General features: G+C 43.7%; 1 protein-coding gene and 1 pseudogene across 3 annotated transcripts in view; one reads left to right on the top strand and one right to left on the bottom strand.

The window, feature by feature from the left end:
* Positions 1–27255, bottom strand: part of Gm8032 (predicted gene 8032) — a 41330-nt gene extending 14075 nt beyond the window's left edge. Inside the window, exons 1-7 of one of the 3 annotated variants that reach the window (XR_003951232.1) lie at positions 26935–27255; positions 24329–24438; positions 23438–23600; positions 22336–22467; positions 21473–21653; positions 20558–20648; positions 590–1033 (exon numbers count right to left, since the gene is read on the bottom strand). Coding sequence is in view for 2 of the 3 variants with exons in the window: in XM_011245278.2 (XP_011243580.1) it covers positions 590–733; positions 20558–20648; positions 21473–21653; positions 22336–22467; positions 23438–23600; positions 24329–24438; positions 26935–27056 (943 nt within the window). In the remaining variant the exon portion in view is untranslated. The remainder of the gene's footprint in view (positions 1–589; positions 1034–20557; positions 20649–21472; positions 21654–22335; positions 22468–23437; positions 23601–24328; positions 24439–26934) is intronic. The other 2 variants (XM_011245278.2, XM_017316256.1) reach the window with 2 other exon arrangements.
* Gm46450 lies at positions 9321–14564 on the top strand (annotated as a pseudogene).
* Positions 27256–27639: the final 384 nt, after the last annotated feature.

Here is a 27639-nt window from a genome sequence, read left to right as displayed (position 1 = left end):
ATCTCATCATGATGGAAACTTCAGAAAGTGGTAGTAGGGAGGGTGTAGACCAGAGGTGGTCTTACCCAAGAAACCTGGGCTATATGTTTTCCATAGTGGAGTGTTTCAACAATTAATGCCTTTCTTAACCAAGAGAAACCAAGTTGCCAACATTTAAAAGTGAATGAAAACATAGATAGTCCAGCCCACCTTTTCCAAATCTTACCATGTGACCTCAGATTCCCCTTCCCAGTCCTTCCCTCATTCATTACAACTTCCAGACCCTGGGTTTGGAGGCCCACCCATGAGAGAAAAAACCGCAAAGCAGGCATGGTACCCTTGGAATATGAGTATGATATGGGGAACAAAAGGAGTGCTCAAAAACAGCTAGCTGAAGAAATGAGACAAAATGGGGCTCCAAGGATCTCGATGTTCCTATTGAAAGAACACTTAGGAACCTAAAACAACAGCCTATCCTTCTAAGATGGAAGTGTAGGGCTCTTGGAGGTCATAGGGCAGGAGTCCAGGCACCCAGGAGTCACAAAAGATGGTTCCCTGGCCTGGTGGGAAAGCTTTGGTGTTGTTTGAGGAACCACAGAAGCCAACTTACCTGGATTATCGTGGCACTCCATCCACTGGTCCTCAAACTCCAGGGGCCCTGGGATCAAGCTTCTTCGTGAAGTTCCACTTCTGTGTCTGTCTTCTGCTGCAGGGCCTTCACAAAGCACTCTTTCTCTTGCCTGCCTCGTGGATGCTGGCAGGGATCACAGGAGATTCTCAGACCCCTGTGTCAGGAGGTGAGGACACCAGGCCAGATGTGACCTTCGTGGCCACTTCCAATCCAGCCACATGCTCTTGTCCCCCTCCCAGTTGGTCACTGCTAGCTTTCCTTCTAGGCAGAGGAGTTCCTGGACCCCTGACAGCAACCCCTTTCAGCTCTATGGTACGGAGAGGTGGCTCAGGATGTCACTTCCGGAATTATCTAGGAACCAGGTCATCTGATCTTCTCTATGGCAGCTATCTCAGAGCAGAGCTTCTCGGGCCCAATACACTCCTAGGACAGAAGGACAGTCTCCAGTTTTATTGTTTTCTAATTAAACTCTTTAGTAATAAAAAGTTAAACATGTAAGCATTTTAAAAATAAAACTTAGACTCCTTCGCCTTCATTGCACTAAGATAAACCCCTGGAATCTAATGAGTGTCTTACTGTCTTCACCGAGTGGATTCATGGAATCCTACACTGCAACCCTTTGCTGATGTTGTTTTGCTGAGTGTATCATAGACATGACTTTGCTTCAGTACAGATTCCCTCTCATTGTTTTGCAGAATGCTGCATTTAAGAAAAATCAAGGCATGTTAAGTCACTAACCTCTTTTTGGCTAGCATTATTCAAGTGTGTGTGTGTGTGTGTGTGTGTGTGTGTGTGTGTGTGTGCGCGCGCGCGTGCGTGCACATGCACAACTGGTTTTTAAATTGGGTACTTTCTTTACTCACATTTTCCCGTTTCCAGGTTTCCCCTCATTAAAAAAAAAAAAAAAAAAAAAAAAAACCTCCCCCAATTCCCTTTCCACTTCCCTTTTTACCTTCCTACCCATTCCTGTTCCTGGCCCTGGTATTATATAGCATGAACTGTAATGTGTTGAATTGCAGCTACTGGATAATATCTATGGCTAACTGTTTTTATTGGTGCTAGAGAGTCTTATGAGAAGTAGCTAAGCTAGGTTTAAAGAGCAGAATATATTTCATCTTGGAGCTTGCTGGAGGACGTTCTTCTGAACTCTCTTTTTTAGAACTTTGAATCTTGTGTGGACCCACTTGTGTGTTCAGAGGACCGATTTGTCTGTTTTATATCATACTTGTAGAAGCAGCAAATATCTGCATGGAAAAAGTTCCTGAAAGGAAATCAGCACAGGCCCAGGCAGCACAAGTTGGGTTAATTTAAGAATCGATTACACAGCTCAGGTCCTAATACTTCCTCAGTTGTCAGGAAATGTGCTGTAATATAGCAGTGTTTTCATTGGGGTGTGTGTGTGTGTGTGTGTGTGTGTGTGTGTGTTTGTGTGTGTGTGTGTATATATATATCTTTGTTTGTGTATGTGTTTTTGCCCAGGTGTTTGTGAGCATGTTTATGTGTAATATTTATGTAATGGTAGCTGCTTGTTGTAGGTGCAAGTATATAGTACTGTTCATTCATGTATTCTTTTCTTTTATATGTGTGTGTATGTATATGTGAAGGCACGTATTCATGTGTCTCTGTACACATATGTACGTATTTGATTGTATATATTCACATAGTCACTCTGTGAGCAAACACCTTAAATGATATAATAGAGGACAACTTAAAAGAGAAAAGTACTCTGTCAGTTCATTTTGCATTGGGGAAACAGCTGGTCATCATGCCTCTCCACCTAGCTCACTAGAACAAATGGAGACAAACATGGTGTAAAGTCAGATTTTGAAGAGTTTGTATAGGGAAAAGTGCTTATCTGTATGAAATCATTTGTAATAAAAGAAAGGAAGGTGAAACCTGGAATTAGCAATGAGCCTGCTGTGTTAAACCCATTTGGCTGAGAGTGAAAAAGGCGGGCTAAGCCTTTGAGTTCCCTTTCTGTACATCATGAATAGTGACTGCACAGTGGAGGACCAGGGGTCTTCTTGCATCTTCTTGGCATCCTAGTTTATTTTCATCCTTGCCTGCTACCATTTTCTTTCCAACTTTGTCTATGCTTCTTTATCTCTTTTGTCTCCCTTCTTTGGAGATTGTTCAGGGTGTTATGATTTGAAAGATTGAGTTGTTTGGATTTGAGACTGTCCCAAGCCAAAGGGCCATAAGTATGGTGAAGTGTAAGAACAGGGCTGCCTCAGACAGCCCCTTAGGCTCATGATAGTCAGAAGAGCAAACAGTCTGTTCTGTCTGTAGCCCTCTGTAATTCCTGTTATTAAAAACAGCTTTAAAATTTCACCAGCTCAGGACAGGTATTCTTGCTTCCTGGAGTTCCAGACACAGAATTCCCAGCACCATGTCTGCCCATATGATGCCATGCTTTTGCCAAGACAAAAATGTACTAAATTTTTAAAAATATAAGCCCAGTTTCAACCTCCCACATCCAAGGCTACATTTTCCTACCCTCTAAGTAGTGTAGCTGCATTTCCATCCAGGTCAATACCAGACAGTGGGCTTATGGCAAATATAGTCTAACATCTCTGCATTTGGTCTGCCCAGTGGCTTTTCCACACCTTTACTGCAGGGCAAAAAAGCAAAACCAAACTAAGAGAAGGAGGTAGTATGGGGGTGGGATAACTGACTGAAGACTTTTGAAAGGGTACATGGAAACCAACAATTGTAGAACCATTATAATACACAAATCCATATAAAGGACTTTAAATAGAATTAATCTCTTATGCTGACAATGCCTCCCCTAAATCCCATAAACTATCAAATGAAAAACCCAGGGGCAGTTTTAGGTTATTTTGTTTTGGGTTGTTCATCATGGAAGTCTAATACCCACTCAGGAAACATTAAAGGCCATTGGGATTGCTCTTGGATACTTTCCAGAAGTCAATAGTAAGATCACATTGCTGAAGATGGTAATTGGCACATCCATCAGGTCAGACGTCTGTCACATTAGTGTGTCTGTGTGTGTGTGTGTGTGTGTGTGTGTGTGTGTGTGTTGTGTGTGTGGAAAACATACCAATTTCTCTTTATCAGTTGCTTGGAGATATTTGGCCAATTGTTGCCCACCACAGTACTTCTACAGAAGAGGTAATCCATTGGTAGCTGAGTTTGCAACTCATTGCGTTCAGTCTCCCTCTCAACATCTGTCCCAAGATCTGTCACCTGCTCTTCTGATTTCAGCTTTTCTAAGTGGGCATTACTAGAGAGGGAGTCCAGGGTCTCAGGCACAGTAAACATTAAGCATTACATTATACTACACTTCACTACTCTACACTAGCCAACCCCAGTCTTCCTGTGGAGAACTGAGCTGAACACAAGCAAGCACTCAAGTGAGCTAGTAAGCATATATGTGTTCATTTCTCTCTGTTTTGGACTGTCAGTGTGATGAGACCTATAATGTGAACCACCAGCTGTTATGACTTCCTGCAATGATAGACAGTCCCATGAAACTGTAAGCTAAATGAACTGTTTATTCCCTAAGACACTTTTTGTCTTGGATATTTCATCACAGCAAGAGAAATGAAACTACCACCTCTAATGAGCCTTTTCATTTGTCCACCCTGTCACATCTTTTCATTTGGAGACTTTGAACTATTTAGTTAAGTTCTCCATAAAATATTGAGTAAGTTTCTTGGGAGTGAACTTTCCCTCTACAGTGTTAAGTACTAGAGTATATTTCTAGAGTATATTGTAATTTGAAATCTCTTACCTAACAGTATCCATCTCCTTCCTTCTAAACAAATCTCGGCAACAACCATCTCATCAACTCTGAAATCACACCACACATCATACATCCTTGCTCTACTCCCCACACAACCTATGCACTAACCACACCATAACCATAGCTTATGTCTTTTGGCCAAATTATATCCTAAGAGGATATACAGTGGGGTGATACATGGAGGAGAGAAAAATACGTTTAAATAAAGGAAGACCTGGAAAGATGACCCAGACAGTAAGTACTCTCTGCAAGTAATAGGACAGAAAATAATAGAACAGGACACTTCATGTTCTTATCTGACCTAGACATGGCACAAATGTGTGTATCCCTCCATGTTAAAATGTTCATGTTTACTACATATATCAGACACACACACACACACACACACACATTTTTATAAAAATTTTTTATCTAACAACCACTGAAGAATGTCATGCCCTGTCCCTGACTTTCCATTCTTCAGAGAACGATGATCTGTAAGCAGAGCCAAAAGTTAGAAATGCATAAGGCATTCAGTACTTACAGAAATAAATGCATAAGGCATTCAGTACTTAGTGAAAGGCTTTGGTTCTGGGTAACCCCCTAGGCTGCCCCTACTGTTTTGATTGCATGTCATCTACTCCTCACTATCATGGTGCCTTTCTTCTACTCTGTACAGCTATAGTACTGTCGTCTCCGCATACTTGAAAGACCTACTGAGATTTGTTAAAAGTTTCTTTTTTTGTGTTAATAATCAAAGGAAAGTAGACTAGAATAAAACCTGTGTTGCTGTAAATCTCTCCAACCCAAATATATCCCAGCAAGGAAGAATACAATATGATTACATGCAATGCACCTAGAAGGGCATATCTACTGCTACAATACCATCTTTCAGAGCTTATGAGACACCTTCAAACTGGCAGTTTCTCCAGACCATGTGCATCTGCTCCACTTTTCTCCTTCTTCCTCCTCCTCTGTGTCCTCTCTGTCTTCCATTTTCTCCTTCTCCTCCCCCCTCCTTCTGCTCCACCCTCCCTTTTACCTGCCCAATCATCAGCTCTACAAATTAAAATAGGAATCAGGTTTACAGGAAATCACCTGAGTGCTGACTCATTCCTTGTTCACAACCACTCACAGGAGAACAGAATTAACAACTTATATAATTAGCCCCAGGGCTATCCACAACAAACTTGTGATGGGAATATCTCCAGTTTCTTCTCTATTATTCCTGCTGGGAAAAACCAGGGGCAATGCCCTTGAGCTTCAGTGAATGTCAACCCTGGTGATGCATGCTGACCTCTGGAGGTGTCTTTCTACTAAAGGCTCACCCCTATACTCTACAATCTTTGACTCTAAACAGCAGGGATGGGATCAGGCACAGGTGTCTTCCAGGAAGCTCTAATGACTATTCTAATACTCAGGCACTGCTCTAAGCCACAATGTTACCTTCTCCCTCATTAGAGCAGTATTCTGTAATCCCAAGAAAGAGAGATTTGGAGCAAACTAATAAGAGGTCATCAGGACTTTGAGACAATTGGTCTGGGGAGGTGCTACGTACTCTGGTGGAGTCATCTTGACAGGCAAAAGTTTGGAAGCTATCTCATTAGGAAAAGAGTTTCAGGAAAGCTTCCTCCTGGAGTCTGGTGAAAGCCATGTTCTCCAGTTAGGTCAGTTTGACAAGCGGAAGCTTGGAAGCTGGCCGTGAGGAAAAGAGTTTCAAGGAAACTCCCTCCTGGAGTCTAGCGATCCCCCTAACCCATAAAATTAATTTTCCACTCCCGCGTTAGTCTAGTGTATGGATCCACGTGCCCTCTTCTAAGCATTATCCTATTATAAGTGCCATTTAAGATTGAATTCTGACATAGCTAAAGCCTCTCCCAGTGTTCCAAGATTCCAGATTACAGCGAGGAGTTTAACCTATTCAGTAACTAATTAAGCATTACAATAAAATGGCCATTAGCCCAGTTGATCTGCAGAAAGTGCCTGGGAATCTCACTGAGATAGAAATCTTTACTACAGGCTACATTCCATGCCAAGAGCAAGTTGATATACTGTCCTGATAAATGGGGAATTTTCCAGACAAGATAAGATTTTACAAGGCCTAGGAATTTAGGGATCCGTGACACTACAATAATCTTGAGGCCTGTCAAGAGTTAAAACCCCCTGGTGCTATTAACACTAAAGTGTGAAATTCTTGCCTGGCATTAGGCTGATCCTAGGCAGGGCTGTTGATCTCTATTGTAAACATTTATCCAGTTCTTGCAAATTCCTTTTTTGCTTGTTTCTAGTAAATTTCAGTGTACCTTGTCTTATTGTGATTTGTAGCTCCTGATAATTTGCTGTATTATAAAATAGTCTAATGCTCGACCTGTCATTACATTCAGATTCAACACCTCTCCTGTGTGTGTCTGTTTGTCAATTTAATCCTAAGCTTTGCCCACTTACTCTAGAGACCCGTTCTACGCAGACACAGGGGCCCAGAGGGTCTGCGGCAGGGAGGAAAGGGCAAGATTAGAAATTTTGCATCTGAGGCCCCTTCAGGAGGTGTTCATGTTTTTAAAAAGCCCTTGCACAAACAGTAAAGATGCAAGCCTGGTACATTCTACAGGAAACAAACAGATCCCATGTGAGTGAAGGCTGACATCATTTTCCCTGAAATAAACTTCAGCAAATGTTTGAAGAATAGCCATTTGAAAAGTCCCATGTTGATTTTCTGGAGCTATCATTACAAAGTACCACAAAGTGGATGCCTTAATCAATACAGGATTTTTATCCTCAATTCTGAAATTCAGGAGTTCAAAACTATGGTGACTTCATTTTTTTTCCTGTTGCTGTGATATAATATCCTTAGACAAGGGCCAGCTTTCTGTGCTACCCAGGCAATTTGCAGGGCCTGCCCTCTTGAGTGTTTCAGCTGGTGAGGAGCAGGGCCAGGTGTAACACTTGTATGGCCCTAAGTCCTGCTCCCCTACCTGGCACAGGGTTGGGAAACCTCTCTCCCATGCCCATGCCACAGCTCAGTTGACAAGTGGCAGAGTCATCTCTGCTGTACTCACATTCTTGGGGCTGGGTCACTGTTGCTCCTGCAACCTGGTTCAACTCTAGTGTGCAGCCCAGGTGATATGGTGGGTGTACTGCTCTAACAGCTGCAGTTTGTGAGGGGTGGGTAAGGTGTCACTCTCTCTTGTCCCCTGGGCTTGATTCTTGTCTATCTAAGGTAGCAAAGAGTAAGGGCAGGAAGAGTATCTCCCCTGCATTCTGGCTACCTCACTGCAGATGAGTGGCAGGACCAGCTCTCCTATGGTGAAACTGGGGAAGATTGAGAGATCTGGCATTAGTGTGTGTGAGTGTGTGTGTGTGTGTGTGTGTGTGTGCATGCGTGTGTGCATGCGTGTGTGTCCAGAGGGCTCATGCCATTCCTAGTGTCCCTCTAATTCTCAGGTTGAGGATGAAGTTATAATCTCTCAGCTACTGCTCCAGCACAACGACTGACTGCCTGACTGCCTGATGCCATACTCTCCAGCCATGATGGCCACAGACACATTTTCTGAAATTTTAGGTTCCAAATATACATTTAATGGTTAATTTCTTTCGCAAATTTACTGGATTAAGAACTTCCTAGTGGGCCAGGCGTGGTGGCATATGCCTTTAATCCCAGCACTCAGGAGGCAGAGCTCTGAGTTTGAAGCCAGCCTGGTCTACAAAGTGAGTTCCAGGACAGCCAGGGCTATACAGAGAAACCCTGTCTCAAAAAGCAAACAAACAAACAAACAAACAAACAAGATCTACCTAGTATCTGAATGAGGTAAAACCTACAGATATATGTATGGGGACATTTCCAAATAGGATTAACCAGGTACAAAAGACCCACCCTGCAGTTTGGTGGTACAGTTTTATGGCCTTAAATCCCAGACATATAATTGAAGTGAAAGATCCTGGCAGAATGTAAAGGGTCATAGAAGCCCTGAAATTGGTAAAATAGATTTTATTGTTAGTAGAACTGGCTTCATTGATTTAGAAAAATAGAGGTGCACAATGCTTTGGCCACTCCTTGAACCTGTGTGTCTGCCAATGTTCTGACCAGGTGTGTGCCCATTGCTGTACCTTCATTAGATTCTTTCCTTGTTTCCCTCCCATACTCATTTCTTGAGGAATCAATCATTTTAGAATAGATATTGTTTAGATCTGGAAATCCCCTAATCTCCCCCTTCTCCTTTCCCCCCGAGGGCCTATAAAAACTGGAAACTCTTTTCCCTCGAGGACGACTCCTCTACCCCTGCATGGGATATGAGTCGTCCCCAGAGCTCTGGCTTTCCCTGAATAAAGCCTCATGTGGTTTGCAACAAGCTCGGTCTGTCGTGAGTTCTTGGGTGTCCGCTATTGTCCTGAGGCCTGAGCGAGGGGCTCCTCTCGGAGTCTTTCATTTGGGGGCTCGTCCCGGGATTGGCGTGACCACCCACGTCTCCGAAGACCCACTTGGAGGTGAGATTTTTTTGTCCAAAAATATTTCTGTAAGCCAGCTAGGTTCTGTGCTGAAATTTGCAGCCGCGACGTTTCGTGAGAAACAGAGACCTTTGCCTCAGGATGAGGCACTGAGTGTGAACAGCAGACGTGCTGGAATCACCGGCTGCTGCTCGCTCTGGGGACACCCTGAGCGAGGGGAAGGACTCTAGGAGTCCGTCTGGGGCGGGGAGTGTACTCCCTCGACCATCTGTATTTCTGAAGCTCTGAGCGAGGGGAAGGACTCTAGGAGTCCGTCTGGGGCAGGGAGTGTACTCCCTCGACCATCTGTATTTCTGAAGCCCTGAGCGAGGGGAAGGACTCTAGGAGTCCGTCTGGGGCGGGGAGTGTACTCCCTAGACCATCTGTCAGTGTGTGTTTGCTTTTTGTGTCTGTTTTCAGGTACTTGTCAGTGTATGTATGTGTGTTTTTTGTGTTTTTTTTGTGTTTTACGTAGTGTCAACAATGGGAAAGACTATAACGACCCCCCTAAGTTTGACTTTAGACCACTGGACTGAAGTTAGATCAAGGGCCCATAATCTTTCAGTAGAAATTAAGAAAGGACCTTGGCAGACTTTTTGCATCTCCGAGTGGCCAGCTTTTGATGTAGGATGGCCACCGGAGGGGACTTTTGATTTGACTCTTATTTTTGAAGTTAAAGCCATTGTCTTTCAGAATGGACCTGGGTCCCACCCAGCTCAACAGCCTTACATTACTGTTTGGCAGGACCTCGTCCAGAATCCTCTGCCTTGGATAAAACCATGGATTCCCCAGCATAGGTCAGGCTCCCGAGCCCTGACTCTACGAGAAGCAAAAATGAAACCACAGGCTCCACCCGAAACGGAGCCTCCTTTTCAACCCACAGCTCCCCCCAAGATCTATCCTGAAATTGAAGGGCCTCCCGAGTGGCCAGAGTCCCCTTCCCCTCCTCCCTATCCTCTGCCTCCGCAGGTCCCTGCGCCAGGCTCTGGGATTGCTGCCAGTGCAGTCGGAGGGCCAGCAGCTGGGACCCGGAGCCGACGAGCCCAGAGTCCCCCAGCAAATAGAGTTCCTGACACTACTTCTGCTTTTCCTTTATGGGCTGTGGGTGACCCGCCCACAGACCTGCAGTCTCTGCAGACCCTCCAATATTGGCCTTTTTCATCGGCTGATCTGTATAATTGGAAAGCTAACCATGCCTCCTTTCCTGAGAATCCGACCAGCCTTGTGGGGCTGGTAGAGTCTCTTATGTTTTCTCATCAACCCACTTGGGATGATTGTCAGCAGCTCCTCCAGGTTCTGTTTACTACTGAAGAAAAAGAGCGCATTCTCCTGGAGGCTCGGAAAAATGTTCCTGGAGTGAATGGAGCCCCAACCAACCTACCTAATGAGATTAATGCTGGGTTCCCTCTGGATCGACCAGATTGGAACTACAACACGGCTCAAGGTAGGGAGAGGCTGGCAGTTTACTGCCGGGCTCTGGTCGCAGGTCTAAAGGGAGCGGCAAGACGCCCCACCAATTTGGCTAAGGTAAGGGAAGTGATGCAGGGCCCTACCGAGCCCCCATCTGTTTTTCTGGAAAGATTGATGGAAGCTTATAGACGCTATACTCCTTTTGACTCGACCTCTAAGAGCCAACAAGCTGCAGTTGCAATGGCTTTTATAGGACAATCAGCATTAGATATTAAGAGAAAGTTACAGAGACTAGAAGGATTACATGCCATGGCTTTACAGGATTTAGTTAAGGAGGCAGAGAAGGTGTATCATAAGAGAGAAACAGAGGAAGAGAAGAGAGAGAGGGAAAAGCGAGAAGGAGAGAGAAACAGAGGGAAAGAAGACAGGAGAGGAATCTAAGCAGGATTTTGGCCACAGTAGTAGGGGAATGTGAAGGAAGGAATAGGCCAGAGAATAGACAGATAGGGTACCTGGGCAACAAGGAATCCAGATCTGGAGGAAGAAGATCTGTCCAGAAGATTTTAGAGAAGGACCAATGTGCCTATTGCAAAGAAAGAGGACATTGGGCACAGGAATGCCCAAAGAAGGGAAGGGCCCCTAAGGCCCTGACTCTGAAAGATGTTGAATAGGGGAGACGGGGCTCGGACCCCCTCCCCGAGCCTAGGGTAACCCTGATGGTGGAGGGGACCCCCACGGACTTTTTAATTGACACAGGGGCAGAGCATTCTGTGCTGAAACATCCACTGGGAAAAATAAAAAAATAAAAGAACCATAGTGATTGGAGCCACTGGTCAGAAACAATACCCCTGGACCACTGCACGCACTGTAGATCTGGGGAAAGGCCAAGTGAGTCATTCCTTCTTGGTCATTCCTGAGTGTCCCACACCGTTTCTAGGAAGAGATCTTCTGACTAAATTAAAGGCCCAGATCAGATTTACCCAAGAGGGGCCGAGAGTAACTTGGGAATCTCCCACCTCCATAGTCTTAGCCCTGCAGCTTGAGGAAGAATACAGATTGCATGAAGGCATAAAGCAAACAGAGGTGCCAGACCTACAAGACTGGTTGACTGCTTTCCCTAGAGCATGGGCAGAGACTGGAGGCATGGGAATGGCTGTCAGAGTTCCCCCTGTGGTTGTGGGACTGAAGACAGATGCAACCCCTATAGGAGTGCGCCAATATCCAATGAGCCGTGAAGCAAGAGATGGAATCAGGCCACATATTCAGAGACTATTATAATTAGGTATTTTGGTATCGTGCCAGTCACCCTGGAATACTCCTTTACTGCTGGTAAAGAAACCTGGCACGAGTGACTACCGACCAGTCCAAGACCTGAGAGAGGTCAATAAGAGGGTCCAAGATATTCACCCAACTGTTCCTAATCCCTCTAACCTCCTCAGCTCACTCCCTCCAGAGCGAAAATGGTACACAGTACTTGATTTAAAAGATGCTTTCTTTTGCCTGAAGTTACATCCCTCCAGCCAGCCCATATTCGCCTTTGAGTGGAGAGATCTTGACACTGGACAAACGGGACAATTGACCTGGACACGGTTACCCCAGGGGTTCAAAAACTCCCCCACCCTTTTTGATGAGGCTCTACATCGAGATTTAGCCTCCTTCCGAGCTGAAAACTCCCAGGTAACCCTGCTCCAATATGTTGATGACTTGCTCCTTGCTGCAACCACGGAGAGAGAATGTTGGCAGGGGACCAAGAGATTGCTTGTAGAACTGGGTGAGTTGGGTTACCGGGCCTCTGCTAAAAAAGCCCAGCTATGTCAGATGGAGGTAGTCTATTTGGGATATATCCTCCGGGATGGAAAACGGTGGCTGACAGAGGCTAGAAAAAGGACTGTGACTCAAATACCAACACCGGCTACTCCAAGACAGGTGAGAGAATTCTTGGGCACCGCTGGGTTCTGCAGACTTTGGATACCTGGGTTTGCAACACTGGCTGCCCCCCTGTACCCCCTGACCAAGGAAAGTGGAGAATTTAGATGGACATCAGAACATCAGAAAGCCTTTGAAAATATTAAGAAGGCCCTGCTGACTGCGCCAGCTTTGGCACTGCCAGATCTAACCAAGCCCTTCATCCTCTATGTTGATGAGAGGGCGGGGGTGGCCAGAGGAGTTCTTACTCAGGCTCTAGGGCCGTGGAAGAGGCCGGTGGCATATTTGTCTAAAAAGCTGGACCCAGTGGCCAGCGGATGGCCCACATGTTTAAAGGCCGTTGCTGCAGTAGCCCTACTCGTTAAGGATGCTGACAAATTAACTCTGGGACAGCAAATAACTGTGGTAGCCCCCCACTCTCTTGAAAGCATTATCCGTCAGCCCCCAGACCGATGGATGACAAATGCCCGGATGACTCACTATCAGAGTCTGCTGCTGACTGAATGGGTCGTGTTTGCTCCCCCCGCTATTCTCAACCCTGCCACCTTCCTCCCTGAAACGGATGATTCCTCACCCGTTCACTGCTGTGCAGACATCCTTGCGGAGGAAATTGGGATCCGAAGTGATCTACGTGACCAGCCGTGGCCAGGTGTTCCAAATTGGTACATAGATGGAAGCAGTTTCCTAGTAGAAGGTAAGAGGATGGCAGGGGCAGCGGTGGTAGATGGTAAGCAAGTCGTGTGGGCTGGCAGCCTGCCAGAAGGTACGTCAGCTCAAAAAGCTGAATTAATTGCCCTGACCCAGGCCCTTCGGATGGTTGAGGGGCAGTCCATCAACATTTACACCGATAGCAGGTATGCTTTTGCTACAGCCCACGTCCACAGTGCCATCTATAGACAAAGAGGGTTGCTGACATCAGCAGGCAAGGACATAAAAAACAAAGAGGAGATTTTGAGCCTCCTTGAGGCTATTCATCTGCCTGCCAAAGTGGCCATTATACATTGTCCTGGACATCAAAAAGGACACGGTGCTGTGACAAGGGGAAATAATATGGCTGATGTTAAAGCTAAACAGGCTGCACTCGGCCCTAAGATTCTGCCCTTCAGGACTCAACAGATAGAACCTTTCCAGAAAGTTGCTCTGCCAGAACTGGAACTGTGTAGCCAGAGTTTTGAGTATACACCTGAAGATATAAAACTAATGGACAATTTAGGGTTTACTGCAAAAAATTCACAGGGCCAACGAGCAGCCAGTAATGGTAAAATAATATTACCACAAAAAGAAGGGAAGAGATTTATTGAAAATATACATCGGCTGTCCCACCTGGGAGTCAAACACCTGCAAACACTGGTAAAAGCATCTGCTTTTTATGTTTTAAGACTCTCTGATGTTGCAGAAGCAGTAGTTAAGAGCTGTGTACCGTGTGCCATGACAAATGCAGGACATTCGAGATATCCCCCAGGGAGAAGACTACGAGGTGATCGCCCTGGAGCCTATTGGGAAGTAGATTTTACTGAAGTAAAGCCAGCTAAGTATGGTAATAAATATCTTTTAGTTTTTATAGATACTTTTTCAGGATGGGTGGAGGCCTACCCAACAAAAAAGGAAACAGCCAATGTTGTGGTTAAGAAAATCCTAGAAGAAATTTTTCCACGATTTGGAATACCTAAAGTAATAGGGTCTGACAATGGACCCGCCTTTGTTGCCCAGGTAAGTCAGGGACTGGCCATCCAACTGGGGATTGATTGGAAATTGCATTGTGCTTATAGACCCCAGAGTTCAGGACAGGTAGAAAGGATGAATAGAACTCTAAAAGAGACCTTGACTAAATTGACAGTAGAGACCGGCGGGAATGACTGGACAGCCCTCCTTCCCTTTGCTTTGTTCCGTGTTAGAAACACACCAGGAAAATTTAAGCTTACTCCATATGAAATTCTGTACGGGGGGCCTCCCCCGCTCACTGAAGTAGGGAGAGTGATGGATTTTCTAGAATTTAACCCTGGTTCTTCATTGTTTACACGCATGAAAGCCCTAGAAGTGGTCAGAAACACCGCCTAGGAGCAGCTCAAGGAGGCCTACGAACCAGGAGATTTGATGGTACCTCACCAGTTCCAGGTGGGAGATACAGTTCTCGTCAGACGACATCGAGCTGGCAATCTAGAACCTCGTTGGAAAGGCCCTTACATCGTGCTACTGACCACCCCCACTGCTGTCAAAGTAGAAGGCATCTCTGCTTGGATTCACGCCTCTCACGTAAAGCGAGCTCCTGGAGAACTTCAAGATGAATGGGAATTGGAAAGGACTGATAACCCTCTTAAGTTACGCCTACGTCGTCGGCGCCATCCTGAAAGAGAAGAATGACAACCCACACCAGCCTATGACTCTCACTTGGCAAGTGTTATCCCAATCAGGGGAAATACTATTTGCCACCTCAAAATTAGAGCCTCCGGGGGCATAGTGGCCAACCCTGTATTTTTGCCTCCGCCAAATCATTCCTGCAGCCAGGATTACTCCTCCTAATGTGGTTCGAAGCTATGGGTTCTATAGCTGCCCTGAGCACCTTAAGAGCTCCTGGTGTGGGGGGCCTAGGTGGTACTTTTGCAGTCAATGGAGTTGTGTTACCTCAAACGATGGAGATTGGAAATGGGCCGTTGAGCCATCTGGGGATGGATTAGAATTTTCTTTTCAAAATAAGGGGCCAGGCAAGCGTGCAGTAATGAGGCTATACAGAAATCAGGAATGTAAGCCTACAGATTTAGACCGTGTGAAACTGCAGTTCACAAACATGGGAAAGAAATATGCTCTTGCCCAGTGGATTGGAGGCATAACCTGGGGAGTTGTGTTCTACAATTATGGTAGTAGACCTGGTACATTGCTCCATGTCCGTCTAAACATTGAAAGTCCTCCAGCCCTGCCAGTAGGCCCTAATAAGGTGCTCCCTGAGCCAAATCGACCTTTTCTCCCAAGACCAGCCCCGACCTTACCCCACACTCAAAAGACTCACCAAATGTCTTCCCCACAGAAAAATGTTTCGAGTCCTGTTCTGTACTCTATAGCCCCAGAGCAAGTTGAACTATCACCCACCCGACAAAGACTGTTAGGCCTCCTCCAAGGAGCTTTCTCTGTGTTAAATGGTACCAATCCCAATGCCACCAAGTCTTGCTGGCTGTGTCTAACATCTGGACCTCCCTATTACGAGGGGATGGCAGTAATGGGAACTTATAATAATACCACCAGTCATGATCACTGCAGTTGGGGACGTAGCCACACACTCACCCTCACTGAAGTATCTGGCAAAGGCACATGCATAGGAAAAGTGCCTCTGAGTCATCGACACTTGTGTAATGTTACCTATGAGAGCCCCCGGACCAAATTGACTTATTATTTGTCACCTGGTCCCAATAAGTGGTGGGCTTGCAGCACTGGATTGACCCCCTGTGTATCGACGTCAGTGTTTAATGACATTAGAGACTATTGCATCCTGGTGCAGTTAGTGCCCAGAGTCATCTACCATCCCTCAGAAACTTTTGTTGATGAGTTTGATAGACGGCTGACTCGCCTTCGCAGGGAGCCTGTGACTATGACTTTGGCCGTGCTTTTAGGGGTAGGAGGAATAGCGGCAGGAATCGGAACTGGAGCTGTGGCCCTAGACAGCGTGCCCCGCTATTATAATCAGTTAAGACAAGCAATGGACACTGATATTGCGGCCCTAGAACAGTCTATTACTAAGTTAAAAGAATCTTTAACATCCATGTCAGAGGTAGTTCTTCAGAATCGCAGGGGGTTAGACCTGCTTTTCCTTAAAGAAGGAGGGTTGTGGGCTGCCTTAAAAGAAGAATGTTGCTTTTATGTAGACCATTCTGGAGTCATAGAAGACTCCATGAGCAAGTTAAGAGACAGACTAGAAAAGAGAAAACGAGACCGAGAAGCACAAACTGGATGGTTTGAAGGACTTTTTAATAAATCCCCTTGATTGACCACTCTCATTTCTACCTTGATGGGCCCTCTAATAATTTTGCTTTTACTGCTGACATGTGGCCCACTAATTCTTAATAAACTAATGACCTTTGTTAGAGAGAGGATTAGTGCTGTTCAGTTGTTAGTATTAAGACAACAATATCAGTCTTCATAGACCCTTGAAGAGGTTGCAGTTTAGTTCTAAGATTAGAACTAGTAACTAGAAGAAGTGGGGAATGAAAGATCCTGGCAGAATGTAAAAGGTCATAGAAGCCCTGAAATTGGTAAAATAGATTTTATTGTTAGTAGAACTGGCTTCATTGATTTAGAAAAATAGAGGTGCACAATGCTTTGGCCACTCCTCAAACCTGTGTGTCTGCCAATGTTCTGACCAGGTGTGTGCCCATTGCTGTACCTTCATTAGATTCTTTCCTTGTTTCCCTCCCATACTCATTTCTTGAGGAATCAATCATTTTAGAATAGATATTGTTTAGATCTGGAAATCCCCTAATCTCCCCCTTCTCCTTTCCCCCCGAGGGCCTATAAAAACTGGAAACTCTTTTCCCTCGAGGACGACTCCTCTACCCCTGCATGGGATATGAGTCGTCCCCAGAGCTCTGGCTTTCCCTGAATAAAGCCTCATGTGGTTTGCAACAAGCTCGGTCTGTCGTGAGTTCTTGGGTGTCCACTATTGTCCTGAGGCCTGAGCGAGGGGCTCCTCTCGGAGTCTTTCAGAAGAAATATTATAAAAATGGAAGAACTTAGAGATATTAATTTCCCTTGTAGAATAGATTTTGACATGTGCTGGAGATACTGTTATTATGTTCTTTCCTGGACATTTTCTACTTTTTTTTCTTTTTTGATTTCTTCTTTGATATATCATTATCCAGCACTGAGTTCTTTGATCACAAGGAGTTTTGTACCTATTAGAGATTTGTTTGCTGTTGGTTTTAAATGTTACTGTACTGTGTTGCAATAGGGTATATGGACTTATTTTGGTTTTGCTCAAATTTGTTTTGTGGCCCACAAACTTGTCTATTTTAGAGATGAGTCCCTGGATTGTTGAGTAGAATGTTTATTCTTTGGTACTTGGGTAGAGTATTCTGCACATATCTGTCCATTTGATGTGTAGTATCATTTAATTCTCATGTTTCTCTATCTTTTGTCTGTGTTCTGGAGAGTAGAATACTGCAAAAAAGCTCACTACTATTCAATTGGTATTAATCTGCAGTAACCATAGAAAACAAAACTGTAAATGGAGACCGTGGGAGTAGAATAGGCTAGCACGATACAGGTGATAAGGTGATATGAAAAGGAAAATGGATAAAACAGGGAGAGGTTTAATTTGAGAAGGATGAGAGAGAGAGAGAGAGAGAGAGAGAGAGAGAGAGAGAGAGAGAGAGAGAGAGAGAGAGAGAGAGAGAGAGAGAGAGATGCTACTGGGAAAAAGTCTTCCCCAAGAGCCATAGGCTATCGAATAAAAAGTCCCAAAAGTCCCAATATAAGGCATGGGAGACATCCTTTGGCTGTGTTTGTCAGGAGACTCCAAGAGTCTCTTAATGAATTGTAGACTATTGATTTTTGTGAGGCCAGAGAGCTAGGGGCTGAGGGAAGCAGGCCTGGGGCAAGAGGCAGTTGAGGCATGTCCAAACCCTGGAAATTTCATCCTCAGAGTAGCAGCAATAGAATACCTTTTAGAGATTCAGACGGATTATCTGAAAAGGTGTAACTGTAAATCATGTAGCAAAAGAGCTTTTCAGAGAATTCTACTGGTTGTAGTGTATAACTGCAGTTATTCATTTCTCCAAGTTGTAGGGTTGGACAAGGTCACTATAAGAAACAATTGTTTATGGACAATAAGAGCTTCTATCATGCTCCAAGCTGAGAACCTAAGAAACATCACTATTTGCAGCTAATGTAAAATGTGTAGACTTGGGGATGAACAAAGCTTTAAGTTCATTAGGCTCAACAGCCATTTCAGAGAGAAGGGAGCAATACCATACTCAGGTCTGTGCTGCTGTGTGTAGTACTTGTCAGAAAAAGGGGGAGGGGAGCTATGTGCTTCCAGGACAAAGCATCAAGAACACTTAGGTTGCTAGAATTTGTATTCCATACTATATTGTTTATGTATATTATATTATATTATATTATATTATATTATATTACATTTATGCTATTAAATTATTGTTGCACGTCAAGAAGACATTCATCTTCTTAGGAGATGAAAGACATGAGCAGAGGTTAGATGATGTTCCGGGTATGCAGGGCAGTGCATTTCCACACAGAGGTGTGTGGGCTTCCCCTCTTGCTGAGGTTGCACCAGGCAGGGCTTCAGAGAAGGCAGAAGCACATCCAGAGCTGCTCAGCATAGAGCACAAAATGTCTAAGACTGTAAATTAAAACTTGTCCTCACCCGCCACCAAGAATATTTAATGGAGGTGAGTTAAGTAAAGTTAAAAAACTTTGAGCAAAATCCTGTAACATGTGTCATCCTTGGTCTTACAAAGACTTAAACTACAAAGCCCCCAAAGAAACATGGCAACGCTTGCCTTGATAGGCTACTACATCTGAAACTGCCTTTCTACCTTGTCTTCACGGTTGACCACATGTTGTAATTCAGTGCCACTAAACTGCCCCTGTTGGTTTGGGTTTTGATTGCTTAGGGGATTAGCGTTTTTGGTTACATTAGTGTGCAGATTTGATTTTTATTTTCTCTTTCTTTTTTCTGGTCACTATTTTGATATTTTGCTGAAGCTATATACACTGCATATACTGATCCAACTGAGTACAGAGAGGTTCTTTTTAAATCCATACTGAATGAAAAGTCTGCACTTTTATGAATTAAAAAACAAACAAACAAAAAGAAAACAAGTTCAAAGCCTACAGTCTCAAGCCCAGCGTTTTTAGCCGGGTATGGTGTCACACTCCTGGAGCTCCAGAAATCACAGGCCAAGATGGTTTTCTGTAACCTCCAGGCATCATGGTCTAAATCAAGAATTCCCAGACAGCCAGTGCTTCAAAAAGGTACATTTTGGGGGGCGTGGATGTCATGGCCTACTCTGTGTATAAGCACTTCATGATAGAAAATGGATATATACTGTATCCTTTAGGTCATAGATTTAGGTACCCCTAAAATATGGTATATGGCATGCACGTGTTCCTGTAATAGGCATGCTGACCAAATTATGAGAGTCACAACTGTATTGCTCTAAAGCTTGTTATGAAATGAATATTCATTTGGGGTTCATAAGAAATCAGGAAACCCAGAGCTATCTGCCTCTCATTTCCTTGATAAACAGCATTGGTGATAACTGTAAAGCAGAAATACTGAATTTCCAGAAAAGTACCTCCATCTACCCATGTTGAGATTTCCCAGACGTGTTGGGACATGGCTTTCTTTTTAGGTAATATTAGTGTGACTACACATTTGGAGCCTTTTTGGGTTTTGTTTATTTGTTTGAATTTGGAGCATTGTTTTTATTATTATTATTATTATTATTATTATTATTATTATTATTATTATTATTTATATGTATGTTTTGCCTGCCACAACCCGCACCTGGTACCAGCAAAACCAGCAAAAAGCAAGCAAGCCAGGCTTGCAGGGCAGGACCCTAGGGGTGCCCAGAGGGGGCTCTAGAAATCCCCACAGGACCACAACTGTGCCACAAATGCATGCAATTCCTCCGGAGGCCAGAAGAGGGCATGGTATTCAACCAGAGACTCATTAATAGGATTGTTAGATGCACTCTGGGTCCTCAGCAACCCTGTAGGTGCAACAACATTATGAACTAACCAGTACCCCGGAGCTCTTGACTCTATCTGCATATGTATCAAAAGATGGCCTAGTCGGCCATCACTGGAAAGAGAGGCCAATTGGACACGCAAACTTTATATGCCCCAGTACAGGGGAATGCCAGGGCCAAAAAATGGGAATGGATGGGTAGGGAAGTGGGGGGGAGGGTATGGGGGACTTTTGGGATAGCATTCTAAATGTAATTGAGGAAAATATGTAATAATAAAAAATATTAAAAATAAAAAAAAATTAAAAAAAAAGAAAAATGTTCTTAATGGAAGAACCTTCTTTCTTGTCCCTACTCTATATTTCTTCTTTGTCCTTCCAGATTGTGTGGTTTTTTAATTGAACAAGATCATCCACAATCAAAGATAGAAGTGTATGGAGACCTATAGGTTCAGGTGCTTGAAGATGAAATGCTAATTTTCCTAGGTTACCTGGCACCCATCCAGAGCTCTTGTGGGTTAAAGATAAGGCCATAGAATTGTCAAGTTTGGAGCAAATCTGTCACCTCTCATGGAGGATAACCATGCAGACTAGGCATGAAGTGCCTAATTGATGAAATGCAGAATTGAGAAGTTCCTCAGTAGGTAGAGGTAGAGGAAGGGATAACCATTTAAGGGCAGCTCACCAGTGTTGGGATGAAACTTCAAACTCTCCTGCATGGATAGATCCTGAAATAGAGGCCACATGCCCATGGTGGACAGCATGTCTGTGCAAGGCTAGGAGCAAAAAACAATGAAGAATCTGTCATGCTAGAAGACCAAATAATTTAGAATATGCAGTGTAGATGTTTCGACTGAGAAATTCAACTCTAGTATTCTTACTAGAGAAATAGAAACCTCTAGAGAACATTCTTCTTAGTCAGAATGAATGGTATATATGGAGAAATTTTTTCATGAAGCCTCAAAACTCTCACACCAAACCTGAGATTGTGAGAAGCCTTTCCTACATCCCTGCTCATTCAGCCAGCTCCAGACCACAAGGCCCAGGAACTCCAACTCCAACAGCACTCAAAGAAAATAGGACTGGCAAGCTGCTAGTCAGTCAGTGTGAATAAAAATCTACAGGGGAAACGGTGGGGGTGGGGGACAAAAACTTCCAAAAGGCAACATTAAATCCACTTATTTGTCAATTCCACTAAGCTATCATCCCTGCAAATTACTTCCTACCTGGAATCTCACATGATCTCCATAAAGCAAATGGGCTACAAGCCTTTACATCTTCCTTCAAAGCTCTCTACTATTCTAAAGAAAGGCTCTAGCCCAACACCATTCAAACTTAATAGCATGTAGAGTTGTGATGTGTAATCAACTAATCTCCCCTAGTGAACTGCAGATTATATCAGGGCAGAAAAATTTGTTTGCTAAACATGCAGTTTCTTGAAAAGTCTACCTCCACAGAAAGCCTTGTAGATGATCACCTAAATAAACACTTGGAGGAGACAGAGGTGAGTGCCTGGATAAGTTGGTGGACTGTTAAATTGGATTGTCTATATGTATGGTTAGCCATGAGGGCAATCTGCCTCTGATACACATCATCCTACCTGCTGCTGCTTTGCACTTGGGATGTATGTTCTTGCTGGTCTCATCACAGAACTCTTTTCTTCACCAAAGGATGCCTCCTGGTCAGCCTGCTCTACCAGCAGCTTTCTGTTCTCATTCAGCAACATCCTTACTTTTTTCTTCAATTGATTGCATTCTTTCAGGAGGTGGGTGTGCCTGATGCTGAACCACAAACAAATAAAACATAAATGTTGATTCCCAGCTATCTTCGATTTGCCTGCCACTCTTCCAAATATTATGATCCCTGCAAGGGTTCTGATCCCCAGACAGCCCGAGACTAGAGTCCACTGTATATCCATAAGTACCAAATAGAGGCAGGTCAAATCCAGAGATCAGTCACATGTAACAAGTCTCAAAATATTTCTGATAACCCTACACCAAGAGTGTTCCATATACATCACAGAAGAGGAAAACTTCCTCGTGGTTGCTCATATGTGTGTAGTACCAGAAAACCATCAGTATGAAGAGGGCAATGCCCTCTTAGGGAGGACAGAAGACCCAAAAGGTATAAACTCTTTCCATTTTTTGTCATGGATCCCAGATCTTGTAATCTGCTGTCACAACCCTAGAAGTTCAGGGTTGCTTGAGATTCCCAGCATGGTGGAAATGGTTTCTATGCAGAAGATCCTGAATTTGGAAGAATAAAGACTGGAGGGTCTTGGACAATATTCACACTTAGGAAAACTGAGTCCAAGAGGTACAAATCCAAGACCCATGACTCAAGGGAGGGCTCCTATTAAGAAACAGAGAGTATAGAACTAGAGCTCTCACTTTTGTACAAAGTCCTAGAAGGCCACAACCATTCCCTGCCTAGTGCTGGGTCTCAGCTGTGTCTGGGACTCACCTGTAGGAATCGTTATCTTCTATGAATTCCTTGTACTTCTCAATGGTATCACTTATTGACTGCGTCATTTTTTCCATATCCAACATTGTCTTCTCATGTTGTGATTTAATGATGGTGAATTCAGTGTTCATCCTGTGGTAGAGCATGGCCCAAAGAGTAAATCATCCTCTGAACTAAGCAATCAAGTATCATGTGCTAAAAGGCTGTATCTGGACTACCCAAGCCAATTGTATGCCACATCCTTGCTCCTTTAAAGTGGGTCCTATTGGTGCTGATTAAATATCTTGGGCAGAAGACAGCAGATCCAGGGGATCAAATGGAGATGGGTGACCTTCAAGAGCTTCTTACATGAGCCTCAAGGAATATACTAGTTCTGTGAGATGTTTCTACTAGACTGTCCCACAGGCTTTGGTCCTTAGATATAAGGCTTTTTTCTCCTCTTAGTTTTAAGGCAGGGATAATCCTTGGATCCTATTGCTACTTGAATTCTCAGAGGACATAACTAGTATTTATAAAGAAAAAGGTTTTTTAACACCTCCTACCCCAGGAGATTCCTATGTGATACCAAGATAAACACAGGAAACAAAGTACCCTGATGATTAACTTGGGCCTCTAAGGACTCAACACTATCACTCCCTACAAACTGTGTATCACACAAAGCCTCGACCCCATCAAAGGTCTCAGAACCCCAGATCCTGAACAAAACACACACAACTAATTTCACACACACACACACACACACACACACACACAAAATTAAAACGCCAAATAAATCCAGGTAGGTTCCATAGTCTCAGAGTACAATGAACAAGATTAGAGTAAAGCAGTAATGGCCTGCAGACATTGCACTTTTACACAGTAATGCAGTATTGTGACCAGGTCCTTCCAGCTGTTGACAGAACCACTCAGACTCCAATCCCCACAAAAGCAAGTACAAAAGAGGATGACCATAGAACACACAGTACTTATCTCATCAAACAATTAAACAACTGTCAAGACTTCTTATATTGAATGTGAGAGATGACACACTCCATTATGAGAGAAAATGTGGGTTTACAGAGAGGACACAATACAGTCAAAAGGATACAGGGCATAATTTTACCTGTAGTTCAAATCAGTATTCAAGTCAATGTCCAAGATTCGAAAAAGTTCTAACCTCTCAGCATTTATCTTCCTGATATAAAATTTCATATCATCTAGTTTATTCATATTCTTCATATGATTAGTGATGTTGCAATTTTGGAATGATGTTTTCCCAGCAGACACTGAAGATAGATAAACACAAATGCATTTGCATAGTTGATGGCCGAGGGCAGGGGAGACCATTCTGAGTCCCAAAGAGAAGGTTGAGGAAGAGAAAAGCTAGAGAAAGGATTAATCACTGAAGAAGCAGAAAGGCTATATTTGAGCTGGTCTGCTAAGCTATATTCCTCTTCCCAACCACCACTGTTGGTCACAACTAACACACACTCTTTATTACATTACCCCTTGCCCTGAAATCCATAACCTGCCTCAGATATGAAGATTTGGAGAACATTTTCAGCTCATGTCATATGTTATGCCAAGAAAACCTGAAGTTCATAGTGCTTAGCACCATCAATACCTAGTCATGTGTGTTCAAACTCAAAGTGTCTGAGACCTCAACACATGACCAGGTTAGAATCCTTCTCTGTTCTCTGCATCAGAGACACATGTATCCTACAATAATCTAGAAGATGAAGTGCTTCAACTCCCTACCAATAAGGGACACATTGTTATTCCCATAGTCCCTTCTCAGGGCATTCTTTGACACTTTAAATGAAATTAAGTAGCGACTACAAAAGGAACTGCAGACTTGTCAATTCCTGCCTCTGTCAAATGAATTGTCAGAAATTCTAGTCTCTTGGTCTGTCATTAAGAAAGTCCAAGGCTCCAGCTCTTATTATCTACTCAGGGAAGACTCAGCTCAAGCCTACCTGTTCCAGAAATTTCCCCAACTCTGCCCAGGACTCACTGTGCCTTCCCCAGAATGATTTCATTCTTCTGTTTTTACAAGAAGGGATGGCAGATTCCTTCTGCCTTGGTCTTGTCTCTCCTTGATCGCCATTCTCCCTGTGAAATAGCCTGCGCAGCCAGGAAAACATGCCTGATTGAGAACGCAAAAGGCACTGAAGGAATATCCCACAAGCAGCTTTTGTAACCACAACACAGGTGACATCACAGAAGATTCTAGTTCTCTCCTAGATACAATAGAATGTCCAAGGAAGGCATTACTGATGATGTCACTGGGAAAGGCTAAGGCCTATTTGATATCTAGTTCTCCTCAAACTGACCAGTTTCTGTTGTGCTTTTCCTGGAGCCTCTCCTGTAACCTGGCAAATACCCTATGGCAAAAATCTCTTTCTAAATTCAGAGCTTTCTCATCTGCTTCATTAGAAGACAAGTGCTTTCGATGGGAAGCATTGATTAGGACCCTGACATGCATAAGAGATTTTTGTTAGCATCCAAATCTCTAGGGATGGTGAATGTAAGAGATATTTCTCAATAATAAATATACTATCTGAGTGAATTCATGTGACATACGGTCTACTTCCCCAGGTTTTCCCTGTTTCACAAAGGCCAATATCTTTCTCCTATACCTTTAATTGTATAAAACCTGGACAATATTTTCTTACTGTGCATATCTTGATAGTTGGCATTGTTCCTATATACATATCAATGTGTTTCACAAAATCTCCCATTTACAATCCCATCTTTTGCAAGGAAAAACTCCCTTTTCTTTGGAACATACAAGCTCAGCGACAGGACAATTATAAAGCTGTAAACCTTCCGTCCCATCTTCAAATTATTAACTTGCACACCCTCCCTTTCTAAATACATCAAGACAATTAAAGTGGGCATCAATGAGAAAAGGTCAACCTGGACTGTACTGCATTGTAGCGTCATAGCCATCAGTTCTCTAATATCAGTCTTCCTGAATTCCCAAGTGCAGGCATGAGGATGCTGGGGTTGTATCATAATACTCTACTCATGGCAAACATAAATCTCAGGAGGTAGGGCAAGGAGTAGAATGGCCTGAGTTCAGGTTAAACTTCAATTTTCATGGGTCCATAAGTTCAGGATGGAGTCCCTTTGGCTCTGTCATCTGAGGCTTCTGTGTTCTTATGCTGGGTGTGCTGAATGTGTGCTATAATGCAACCTGCCCTCAGAGATGCAAGATGAAAAATCATGTATATCTTTTGCGGGAAGACATCTGCCTTTGACTACCACCTGGAGTCACACAATACCAACATGCAGAGCTCACAATTGAGGGGGTGGATATTGTTGATAACTTAGAAGTTGAGGGCCTTTTCTTCCAATATGGAGCCCATATTTTGGCAATGTGATTTTTCCTTTGGTTTTTCACTATCTGTGGCTTGGTTGTTTCCTGGCCTAAAGGATTCTGGATGCACCAACAAGGGGTCTACTCCATACGTGCTCTTTTTTATCAAGAAAAGGATTGTTGCAGAATCATGCCATGCCAGTAGGAAGGTCAACTAGGCTGTTCTTAGGTCCAGCTCACCTGGTACAGGACTGAAGACCTGAGGCATCTGGGGAAAGGAAGCAGCACACAGTATCACACAGCTCCCTCTACGGCAACTGCGAGAACTGTAATAGGGTTGTTTGTATGTTTTTTATTACAAATAAAGCTAGCCAGAGTGGAAACATGCCTTTAATCCCAGCACTCAGAAGGTTCTTTAAAAAATGTTGTTAGTATTCCCATTGTTTCCTTTGGTTTTTGTTGTTAACTCCCCCAGCTATTTGCACTGTACCTAGAACGTTAAGCCCATGCTCTGTACAGTCCTATCATTCATGTTAGTCAGGAGTGGTTACTCCTCATATGATCGATCTCATTACTCACTTTCAAATAAGGAAAACACTCACAGAGACATTAGTTACCTCGTATGGTCTCATGTAACCAACTCACCATGACTCTAGAGTGGTATCTCAATATTTTGGATTAACTTAGCTTCTGTTTTTGAGATGACAGGCCTTTGTGGAAGTCTCCATTTAGGTGGCAGAGGGCCTGGTATAGCTGAAAGAATGGCTGCCTCAGAAGGCCAAAGCTGGCCCTTCAGTGCCTCTGAACCCTGAGGCAGAAGTCTGCCAGCAACACAGGAACACATAGCCAGAGCATGTTTGGTACTGTATTATGGATGAGCCCTGAGACCAGGATGAAAAGAAGCCTCCAGATTTCTATTAAAGGTGGCACAGTCAGTTTGATGTGAGGGGAGTAATGGATCTTTGGGATGTAAGTCCTCCATTTTATTCATCTTTGCTATGTACACAGTATGTGTCAATGACACAGTCACCCTACTTTACAACATCTAGCCATTCTAGATGTTAAAGTGTTTGCCAGTGTATACATACTAGAGTTAGTAGAACAATATATTTTGCCCCATTTTGATAATACTTTAACTTTGTTTTAGTATTAATATAGTTTTTGCTCATTCACATTACATGATGCTTACTGCAACCCCACAATCACAATGTTTCCCCAAAATTCATGAACTCTTATTCTCTGATCAGATGAGGGGCAACTATCTCAGGACATCTCTTCTTCTACCAAAGTCAACTTACCCCGTCCTGTGAAAAGGTGTTGAGGGTGCTGGAAATGGATGCCTTCTGCTTGGCTTTCCTCTTGCTCCATTTCCTGGATATGAGAAGTTCATACAGAGCTGTCCTGGAACATGGTGCTGCATTCAGATGGTTCACAAGAAGCCCTGGTTTTGTTAATGTCCCATCAAACCCACTCCCACTAGTGTCCTAAGCCTGGCAAAGGCAATGAGACATGAGGCATCTATTCCAGGAGTTTCCAATTGTTCTCTGAGCAGCAGTACAGCAGCCCACAAAGCTGGCAAAGTTAAGTGAGGTCAAACAGGGAACCTAAGAGCATACTGCTTCTTTCATAAAGTATCTCCTAGAGGTTTACCATATCTAAACACACATAGTTTCATGAGCACTGGACACTAAAATGCTCAACATACATTGCCTTTGTCACTCAGTTTCCCCAAATATTAGAAGTCCCCAGATTTGGAGAAATTTGAAGGAAAATATATGTCCCTGGGGCTGGCAGTACCTCAAAAATGTGTGAGGACAGAGAACTGTTTGAGAATCAAAGAGACCTGGGCTGGAGAGATGGCTCAGCCATTAAAGGCGAGGCTCACAACCAAAAACATAAGAGAATCAAAGAGAACAAATGCTTACCAAGATCAAAGTCGAAGCCCAATAGGAAGATCTAAATAATAAGCCACTGGGTGAAACATGAAATTAGGAAGCCATAGA

This window comes from Mus musculus, chromosome 14 (assembly GCF_000001635.26).
Source record: "Mus musculus strain C57BL/6J chromosome 14, GRCm38.p6 C57BL/6J".
Lineage (NCBI taxonomy): Eukaryota > Metazoa > Chordata > Mammalia > Rodentia > Muridae > Mus > Mus musculus.
The sequence above is the reverse complement of the archived record's forward strand: the minus strand, read 5'-3'. Positions and strand labels throughout refer to the sequence as shown.